The following is an 11,001-nucleotide window of genomic DNA, read 5'->3' on the forward strand; positions in this document are numbered from 1 at the left end:
ATGAAGCTTAAAAATGACAGAAAGTATAACATGTTCACATTTGAGAAGCTGAAAAATGACAGAAAGTAGAAAATGTTCACATTTAAGAAGCTGAAAAGCATCAGAAAGTAGAAAATGTTAACATTTAAGAAGCTGAAAAATGACAGAAAGTGAAAATGTTCACATTTAAGAAGTTGAAAAATGACAAAAAGTAGAAAATGTTCACATTTAAGAAGCTGAAGAATGACAGAAAATAGAACATTTACACATTTAATAAGCTGGAAAATGTCAGAGAGTAGAAAATGTTTACATTTGGGAAGCTGAAAATGACAGAAACTAGAAAATATTCACATTTAAGAAGCTGAAAAATGACAGAAGGCAGAAAATGTTCACATTTGGGAAGCTGAAAAATGACAGAAATTAGAAAATGTTTACATTTAAGAAGCTGAAAAGCATCAGAAAGTAGAAAATTTTCACATTTAAGAAGCTGAAAAATGTCAGAAAGTAGAAAATAGTCACATTTGAGTAACTGAAAAATGACAGAAAGTGGAAAATGTTCACATTTAAGAAGCTGAAAAATGTCAGAAAGAAAGTAGAAAATGTTCACACTGAAGCTGAAAAGGCCAGAAAATGTTCACATTTAAGAAGCTGAAAATGTCAGAAAGTTGAAAATATTCACATTTTACAGTTTGGAAAAAATGTCAGAAAAGTTGAAAAATATTCACATTTAAGAAGCTGAAAAATGTCAGAAAGTTGAAAATATTCACATTTAAGAAGCTGAAAAATGTCAGAAAGTTGAAAATATTCACATTTCAGAAGCTGGAAAATGACAAAGTAGAACATTGTCACATTTACGAAGCTGAATAGTGTCAGAAAGTAGAAAATATTCACATTTAAGAAGCTGAAAAATGTCAGAAAGTTGAAAATATTCACATTTAAGAAGCTGAAAAATGTCAGAAAGTTGAAAATATTCACATTTCAGAAGCTGGAAAATTACAACGTAGATTTAATGATTTAATTATTTCCGTCCCTCAGGTGTTGGACCTGGCGTCTCCAGGTGAGAGTGTGGACAGCGCTGCAGGCTGTAGGTTCACAGACTCCGCATGTTTGACGGCAGCGAGTCCGTCCTGTGGCGTCCACGCCTCCTGTGACGCTGAGTGGGGTTCCTTCAGCTGCAAGTGTCACCCGGGACACGAGGGACACAAGTGTGATAGAGGTGAGATGTCTGTTTGTCCAGCAGATGTTCCGTGTGTCAATTCAATTCAATTCAATTTTATTTGTATAGCGCGAAATCATAACATACATTATCTCAAGGCACTGTACATAGACAACATCAAGGAGAGCAGAGAAACACAACAGTTCACACAATGAGCAAACACTAGGCATCAGTGGAGAGAAAAAACTCCCTCTTAACAGAAGAAGAAATCTCTGACAGAACCAGGCTCAGAGATGTGCGGTCATCTGCCTCAACCGATTGGGGTGAAAGGAAAAATGGGGGACAGAGGAGAGGTGGGGGACAGAAAGGGGGGAGAGAAAGGACAAGAGGGAGATGAGGTACAGACAGAAGAGAGAGAGAGACCAGGAGCAGATACACAACAACTGTATCAAGTTATAAGTTTATACAGTCAATGATATCGACTTTTAATTATAGCACAATAATAATGGTGATGATATGTATGATATGGATAGCCTCGAAAACTGGATCTGGATCCTGCAACCTGCAAGATGAGAACACAGAGAGAGAGAGAGGGAAGGAAGGAAGGAAGGACACAAACTAGGGAACATGTGTCATGTTCAGATGTTTAAGAGCTGGATGTCTTCATATACCCCTCCCCCCACAGTCGTCCCTGAGTTCTCCTTCGACTCTGGCGGCGTGGTCCGTTACCAGCTCAGAGGAGGCGGCAGCTCCAGACGCACAGACGTGCAGCTGCTCCTCAGAACCAGATCCACGTCAGGGTCCCTGCTCTCCATCATGTCCCGGGACACCAACAAGTACATCGTCCTGGAGGTGAGTCCAAGCTCCGCCCATCTCCACTCGTCTACCTCTAAATGTGTTTTGACATTTTTGTGTCTCTCAGATCTTGGACGGTCTCCTCTCGGTCCGCGCCAACCTCGGCGACGGTGCCCGCACCCTGAGACTCCCCGGTCAGCGGATAGACATCGGACAGTGGGTCCTGGTCAGCCTCAGTCGTCACGGCAACCTGTTTACGCTGAGGCTGGAGCGGGGCGGAGGGTCGCGGGAGGTCCAGGCCCGGCTGGGGAGTCGGCGGGAGATCGCGGTCGACCCGGCGAGTGTGACGGTCGGCAACGGTCCAAACACCAGAGACGAGAGTGAAGAGTTTCAGGGTGAGATCTGGATCTGGATCTGGTCTTAAATGAAGAGTTCACAGAGTCACAGAGGCTCACTTTCAGTGAAAATATGATCACGTCTTTGTCTCACTGTGAGACAGAAACTGAAGTTTGTAAAGCACTCACTCTCACACACACACACACACACTTACTCTCTTACACCAAACCTCATAGAGAAAATCAGTGATTTTAACATCACACACACAGGAGTTGTTGATCCACTGCTGCCTCCATCACTAAAATTTGGCTTTCTAAATATTTAATATAGACTTACTTCAGTGACACAAAGTGACCACACAAGGCAGCAGAGGAGCAGCAGCTCCTGTGTCCCCGCAGCTAAAATCACTGAATTTCTCTATGAGGTTTGGTGTGGGAGAGTGCTACAGCACAGCCAGCAGAGTCGCCTCCTGGTGGCTACTGAACACTGTTGTCGCTACTGTCAGATCCAGGATCAGGGTTCTGGTTTTTGTGTGCAGGCTGCCTGAAGGACGTTCGTTTTAACGGTCAGGTTCTCCCTCTGGATGGGCGGAGTCAGGAGCTGGTGGTGGTGCAGGAGCGTGGCGGCGTCTCGTCGGGCTGCGTCAGCGATGCCTGCAGAGGCGATCCGTGCGTCCGTCCACTGCTGCGCTGTGTCGACCTGTGGCGGAAGCACCAGTGCAGGTGAAGCCACGCCCACACGCAGCAGCACAAGTGGTCACGAGTCATTGCTAACTTTGCTGAGTCATGCCGTCGTGTCCAGGTGTCCCGCGGGTCAGGTGACCGTGACCGATGAGTCGGGTCAGCAGCGGTGCGGACCCTCGCCGTGTGGACCCACTTCCTGTCGTAACGGTGGCGTTTGCCAGGCACTGTTGCCGGACAACTATCACTGCCGCTGCCAAGACGGGTTCAGCGGTCAGCGCTGCGAGCTGGGGCAGGTCAAAGGTCACCGTGTGGCTGCTCTGAGTCCCAGCTCCATCCTGGCCATCAGCATGTGTCTGCTCGTCTTCTTTGGTGAGAAACGACGACAACGTCACAACAACATTGACAAAACCTGCACTTCCTGTAAATAATACACCCACGTGTGTGTGTGTGCCTGTTTGTCTGTCTGTGTGTGTCTGTGTGTGTGTGTGTGTGCATGCAGCGGTGCTGGTGGCAGTGACCGTATGGAACCAGACAGGAAGTCGTAACAAGTTCCAGAAACAAGGAGTTTATCATCTTCCTGCAGAGAATCAGAGCTGGGAGGACGTGAGAGAGAACATCCTGAACTACAACGAGGAAGGAGGAGGAGAACGAGACCAGGTGAGAGGGTGAGAGGGTGAGAGGAAGAGAACAAGACCAGGTGAGAGGGTGAGAGGAGGAGAACAAGACCAGGTGAGAGGGTGAGAGGGTGAGAGGAGGTGAACTAGACCAGGTGACAGGGTGAGAGGGTGAGAGGAGGAGAACAAGACCAGGTGAGAGGGTGAGAGGAGGAGAACTAGACCAGGTGACAGGGTGAGAGGGTGAGAACAAGACCAGGTGAGAGGGTGAGAGGAGGAGAACAAGACCAGGTGAGAGGGTGAGAGGGTGAGAGGAAGAGAACAAGACCAGGTGAGAGGGGTGAGAGGGTGAGGAGGAGAACAAGACCAGGTGAGAGGGTGAGAGGAGAACAAGACCAGGTGAAAGGGTGAGAGGAAGAGAACAAGACCAGATGAGAGGGTGAGAGGGTGAGAGGAGGAGAACAAGACCAGGTGAGAGGGTGAGAGGAGGAGAAGACCAGGTGAGAGGGAGAGGGGTGACCAGGTGACAGGGTGAGGGTGAGAGGAGGAGAACAAGACCAGGTGAGAGGGTGAGAGGAGGAGAACTAGACCAGGTGACAGGGGTGAGAGGGTGAGAGGAAGAGAACAAGACCAGGTGAGAGGTACAAGACCAGGTGAGAGGGTGAGAGGAGAACAAGACCAGGTGAGAGGGGTGAGAGGGTGAGAGGAAGAGAACAAGACCAGTGAGAGGGTGAGAGGGTGAGGAGGAGAACAAGACCAGGTGAGAGGGTGAGAGGAGAACAAGACCAGGTGAGAGGGTGAGAGGAAGAGAACAAGACCAGAGAGGGTGAGAGGGTGAGAGGAGGAGAACAAGACCAGGGGTGGGTGAGAGGGTGAGAGGAGAGAGAGAGAAGACCAGGTGAGAGGGTGAGAGGGTGAGAGGAGGAGAACAAGACCAGGTGAGAGGGTGAGAGGAGGAGAGAACGAGACCAGGTGAGAGGGTGAGAGGAGGAGAACAAGACCAGGAGAGAGGAGAAAGACCAGGGTGAGAGGAGGAGAACAAGACCAGGTGAGAGGGGTGAGAGGAGGAGAAAGACCAGGGGTGAGAGGGTGAGAGAGGGTGAGAGAGGAGGAGAACAAGACCAGGGGTGAGAGGGTGAGAGGAGGAGAACAAGACCAGGTGAGAGGGTGAGAGGGAAGAGAACAAGACCAGGTGAGAGGGTGAGAGGAGGAGAACAAGACCAGGGTGAGGGGAGAGGGGTGAGGAGGGGTGAGAGGAGGAGAACAAGACCAGGTGAGAGGGTGAGAGGAGGAGAACGAGACCAGGTGAGAGGGGTGGTGAGAGGAGGAAAACAAGACCAGGTGAGAGGAGGAAAGAAAGACCAGGTGAGAGGGTGAGAGGAGGAGAACAAGACCAGGTGAGAGGGTGAGAGGAGGTGAACTAGACCAGGTGACAGTGTGAGAGGGTGAGAGGAGGAGAACAAGACCAGGTGAGAGGTGAGAGGAGGAGAACTAGACCAGGTGACAGGGTGAGAGGGGTGAGAGGAAGAGAACAAGACCAGGTGAGAGGGTGAGAGGAGGAGAACAAGACCAGGTGAGAGGGTGAGAGGGTGAGTGGAGGAGAACAAGACCAGGAGAGGGTGAGAGGAGAACAAGACCAGGTGAGAGGGGTGAGAGGAAGAGAACAAGACCAGATGAGAGGGTGAGAGGGTGAGAGGAGGAGAACAAGACCAGGTGAGAGGGTGAGAGGGTGAGAGGAAGAGAACAAGACCAGGTGAGAGGGTGAGTGGAGGAGAACAAGACCAGGTGAGAGGGTGAGAGGAGAACAAGACCAGGTGAGAGGGGTGAGGGGAAGAGAACAAGACCCAGATGAGAGGGGTGAGAGGGTGAGAGGAGGAGAACAAGACCAGGTGAGAGGGTGAGAGAGGAGGAGAACAAGACCAGGTGAGGGGGTGAGAGGAGAGAGACCAAGAGGGGTGAGGAGGAGAACAGACCAGGTGAGAGGCTGAGAGGAGGAAAACAAGACCAGGTGAGAGGAGGAAAGAAAGACCAGGTGAGAGGGTGAGAGGAGGAGAACAAGACCAGGTGAGAGGGTGAGAGGAGGTGAATCCAGACCAGGTGACAGTGTGAGAGGGTGAGAGGAGGAGAACAAGACCAGGTGAGAGGGTGAGAGGAGGAGAACTAGACCAGGTGACAGGGTGTGAGAGGGGTGAGAGGAAGAGAACAAGACCAGGTGAGAGGGTGAGAGGAGGAGAACAAGACCAGGTGAGAGGGGTGAGAGGGGAGGAGAACAAGACCAGGAGAGGGGTGAGAGGAGAACAAGACCAGGTGAGAGGGTGAGAGGAAGAGAACAAGACCAGATGAGAGGGGTGAGAGGGTGAGAGGAGGAGAACAAGACCAGGTGAGAGGGTGAGAGGAGGAGAACAAGACCAGGTGAGGGTGAGGGGGTGAGAGGAGGAGAACAAGACCAGGTGAGAGGGTGAGAGGAGGAGAACAAGACCAGGTGAGAGGGTGAGAGGAGGAAAACAAGACCAGGTGAGAGGAGGAAAGAAAGACCAGGTGAGGGTGAGAGGAGGGAGAACAGACCAGGTGACAGGGTGAGAGGGTGAGAACAAGACCAGGTGAGAGGGTGAGAGAGGAGAACAAGACCAGGTGAGAGGGTGAGAGAGTGAGAGGAGGAAAGAAAGACCAGGTGAGAGGGTGAGAGAGGAGAACAAGACCAGGTGAGAGGGTGAGAGGAAGAGAACAAGACCAGGTGGGAGGAGGAGTATAAGACCAGGTGAGAGGGTGAGAGGAGGAGAACAAGACCAGGTGAGAGGGTGAGAGGGTGAGTGGAGGAGAACAAGACCAGGTGAGAGGGTGAGAGGAGGAGAACAAGACCAGGTGAGAGGGTGAGAGGAAGAGGGTGAGAGAGGGTGAGAGGGTGAGGGAGAACAAGACCAGGTGAGAGGGTGAGAGGAGGAGAACAAGACCAGGTGAGAGGGTGAGAGGAAGAGAACAAGACCAGGTGAGAGGGTGAGAGAGGAGAGAACAAGACCAGGTGAGCTGTGGGTGAGAGGGTGAGAGGAGGAGAAGAAGACCAGGTGAGAGAGTGAGAGGAGGTGAACAAGACCAGGTGAGAGGGGTGAGAGGAGGAGAAGAAGACCAGGTGAGAGGGTGAGAGGAGGAGAAGAAGACCAGGTGAGAGGGTGAGAGGAGGAGAAGAAGACAAGGTGAGAGAGTGAGAGGAGGTGAACAAGACCAGGTGAGAGGTTAAATGTGTCTTATAATATGTGTATATGTGCAGAGGCTGATCCACACGTACGTCTGTATTTGAACGCGTGTTTTTAGATCTATAAACAAATTAAAAAACATTTGTAACTTGTATATTGATTTTTACAAATTCAGATGTGTATTTGTAAATAATACGACATTTGTAAAACTGAAAATTGCATTTGTGGATCAACAGCTCACACATTCATCTCCATCCCTACTTTTCCCTCCAGAAGGGTTATGACATCGCAGAGCTGCAGCGTCCCCTGTGTTCCAGTGTGTCACAGTTGTCGTCCTGCACCACGGCGCCCGGCTCTCAGGAGGAAGTTCATGTGTGCGGCTCCTCCTGCAGCTCTGGCGCCGCCTACCTCAGCACGCACCGCCCCCGTCAGCCACACAGCAGCAACGACACCACCTGCAGGCGTCAAGCAGGCGCGCGTTCACACGGCGACTTTAAGAGCTACGTGGAGCGAATCATCTGGGATGCCGACCGCGATGGCGAGGCGTCGCCGCCCGACACCTGCCACGTGTGGAGTGTGGAGGGTCAGGGGTCGGCAGCGGGAAGTCTCAGCTCGCTGGGGTCGGACATTTCTCGCGGACGCGTTGGCGTAGAAGACGTCGCAGAGTTTGTTTACGACAGATTATCGCGATGGGGCCCGAAGTTCCGGACGCTGAGCGACATGTACGAGCAACCGCAGCAACTGCCTCAACCGCCTCAACACCACTAGAGGGCGACAGACACACCCACACACACAGTCCAGGAAAATTATTCTCTCAGATTCTCTCTCTCCTGGATCAGAGGACAAGATACGATGACGTCATCACGAGTCACATGATCACCGTCGATAGGGAACCTAAACACGAGCGTGACAGAGAATCCGATTTTTAAAAATATTCTATTTTTTTATTCTTCTGACTCATGATCACAGTTTGTCATAAAATTGAAAATGTGTGAAATGGTTTCATAAAATCTGCGTCGAAAAGCAATGTTTTGACATATTTGGACAAATGAAACTGTCGCAGCGACATTTACGAGGACATTTGACAATGAGATGAGTGGAAAGTCAAAAAACCCTGAACATGGACTTCGTGTTTGTTCTTCTTCACACACTCTGTGCGACATTCAAATCTAAATCGGGAGCTTTGGCGTTTCATCGCAGACGTTCTCCTCGTACAACTTTAAATTGACTGTTTCTGCTCATTTCCCCGACGGCCTCACATGTTTTTTTAAAAGCTCAGTTAGAAAAATATTAGATGTGATCTGAAAAAAAAACCCACACATCCTACGTCACAGCGTGCTTTGATCGGGAGTGGTGTGCTACGTCTTGTTGTAGTGTTTCCAGTAACCATGGCAACAAAAATTGCAAAAAACAATCAGAACCCCGCCCACTGTGTGGTCAAGCTTTAACATAAAGACGTGGTTGAAACTTTAAACCGCTCACAGGACACAAGGCTTTTCTTAACTAAATCAAAGTTTTGATAAAAATTACGTTTTTTAAACAATCACAGTTTAAGTTTTGTACTTCTGTTTGGACGTGTTCAGATTTTATAATGAGTGTGTGTTGCAGTGGTACACTCTGACAGACAGTTGCTACATAAACACGTTGATTCCATAAAAATTCTACTTTATCTAAATGCTTGAGGTTTTAAAAGTTAATGTTACGAATAAATACGTGACTCAGAGTTTGGACTTTCACTGGCGACGGTCGTTGCTACCTCTTGCGTGTTGCCATGACAATCCTGAACTCTTTTCTTTCTTCTGTTTTTTTCCCTTGTGATTTAAAGTTTTGTTTTTCGTCCAAACAAGTTTTTAAACGTTGTGTTGACTCAAGTCAAAGCACATCGTGTGTTAACTGTGAAATATTCAAAAACATGGCCACAGACATGGCAGACCTGGACATTATTCATGTCTTCATCTCACTGTCAGACAGACGTTTGTAAAGCACTCATTCTCTCACACCAAAGTCCAATCACACACTAAGTTCAAATGTTTTATTTTATAAAATTCGGCTTTTGAAATATTTAATTCAGACTTACTTCAGTGACACAAAGTGACCACACGAGGCAGCAGAGGACCAGCAGCTCCTGTGGGCTTTGGTGTGGGAGAGTGAGTGGTGTCTCACAGTGAGATAAAGACGTGAACGTGTGACGTAGACGTGTTGATGTTTGTTTTTGTCCTTCAGTCAGTGATGCTGTGTGTGAGTGATGTAAACCTGTTTTACAAACGTTCCTTTTGTAAATGACTTTTAATAAAAATGTTCTTTCCCAAAAGTTTAAATTTGTAATTTTGTTCCTCAACATGTTTTCTTACTCACTGAACATTTTTCTTTTCAGTTCTTTGTGTTGGCTTTAGATAAGACTTTTATTTTGAATACTGGAAATAGGACAGTTTGGTTTGGACGCTTTCAGTAAATTTATTTATTTATTTATTTATTTGTTTATTTATTTATTTATTTATTTATCGAAGGAAGAAAATCTGCGCTGATTTGACCACAGCATCCTCTCTTGAGAAGTGTCCATATACAAACTGGTCAACTTTAAATGTGCCGGTAGCTTCTGTTGTGACCTCTGACCTCTGCATTCGTGCCACGTCTCCAGGGTTTACCGTAGAACTGGACGACTTTTACAGACACGCTGCAGTCTATAAAAATAATAAAATAAAGCTGTTGAAATGTGAGCTCAGAAAAAATGATTTCAGTTTTCAGATGGTTTATGATATTCAATTCAATTCAATTCAATTCAATTCAATTCAATTCAATTCAATTTTATTTGTATAGCACCAAATCCTAACATACATGATCTCAGGTCTGTACATAGACAACATCAAAGAGAGCAGAGAAACACAACAGTTCACACAATGAGCAAACACTAGGCATCAGTGGAGAGAAAAAACTCCCTCTTAACAGAAGAAGAAATCTCTGACAGAACCAGACTCAGAGATGTGCGGTCATCTGCCTCGACCGGTTGGGGTGAAAGGAAAAATGGGGGACAGTGGAGAGGTGGGGGACAGAAAATGGGGGGAGAGAAAGGACAAGAGGGAGATGAGGGAGAGACAGAAGAGAGAGAGGGAGACCAGCAGCAGATACACAACAACTGTATCAGGACTTTTTAATTACAAAATAATAATAATGGTGATGATAAGCGTAGCCTCGAAAACTGGATCTTGATCCTGCAACCTGCATGATGAGAATACAGAGAGAGAGAGAGGGAAGGAAGGAAAGACACAAACTAGGGAGAGAAAGAGACAATGTTAATGACATATAAAAAGTCATAATCAAATGCTGAGTGTGAGAGAGTGAATGTGCGTGTACCACAGGAAAATCCCCCAGCAGTTTAGTTCTATAGCAGCATAACTAAGAGATGGTTTAGGTTTCCCTGAACCAGCTCTAACTATAAGCTTTATCAAAAAGGAAAGTTTTAAGTTTAACTTTAAATACAGAGAGAGTGTCCGCCTCCTGAACTATCATTGGAAGCTGGTTCCACAGGAGAGGAGGAGCCTGGTAACTAAAGGCTCTGCCTCCCATTCTGCTCTTACAGACTCTGGGAACCACAAGTAAACCTGTATTTTGTGACCTAAGTGGTCTATTAGGATGATAGGGTAAGACTAGGTCTTTCAGGTATGAAGGGGCCTGACCATTAAGTGCTTTGTACGTGAGGAGGAGGATTTTAAATTGAATTCTAAACTGTGGGTGGAGCCAGTGTAGAGAAGCTAACACTGGCGTTATATGGTCTCTCTTTCTAGTTCCTGTCAGAACTCGTGCTGCAGCATTTTGAATGAACTGAAGGATTCTAACAGACTTGTTAGAACATCCTGATAATAAGGAGTTACAGTAATCTAATCTAGATTAACAACAGCATGAACTAGTTTTTCAGCGTCCTGTAAAGACAGAATGTTTCTAATTTTCATAATGTTCCGCAGGTGGAAGAAGGCTGTTCTGGAAATTAGTTTTATGTGTGAATCAAATGACATTTCCTGGTCAAAAGTAACTCCAAGGTTCCTCACAGTGGGACTGGAAGCCAGGGTGATGTCATCTAAAGTGACAATGTGATCAGAAAGTTTTTCTCTGAGGTGTTTAGGGCCGAGTATAAAAGTTTAAAAGTAGAAAGTTACAGGTCATCCAGGACTTAATGTCTCTGAGACAGCTCTTGTGCTAGAAGATGAGTCAGTCCCAATATGAGGGAGGAGATGATCAATTTTTTCTCTAAT

General features: G+C 47.4%; 1 protein-coding gene across 1 annotated transcript; it reads left to right on the plus strand.

The window, feature by feature from the left end:
- Positions 1-1,014: 1,014 nt before the first annotated feature.
- On the plus strand, positions 1,015-8,312 carry LOC122764796 (neural-cadherin-like; the record flags this gene model as incomplete). Its single annotated transcript, XM_044018737.1, has 7 exons — positions 1,015-1,195; positions 1,821-1,987; positions 2,058-2,325; positions 2,805-2,988; positions 3,068-3,318; positions 3,449-3,606; positions 7,028-8,312. Coding segments are annotated over 7 exons (1,704 nt in total), but the record flags the coding sequence as incomplete, so codon positions are not given.
- Positions 8,313-11,001: the final 2,689 nt, after the last annotated feature.

The sequence above is a fragment of the Solea senegalensis genome, unplaced genomic scaffold (assembly GCF_019176455.1).
Source record: "Solea senegalensis isolate Sse05_10M unplaced genomic scaffold, IFAPA_SoseM_1 scf7180000017666, whole genome shotgun sequence".
Classification (NCBI taxonomy): Eukaryota; Metazoa; Chordata; class Actinopteri; order Pleuronectiformes; family Soleidae; genus Solea; species Solea senegalensis.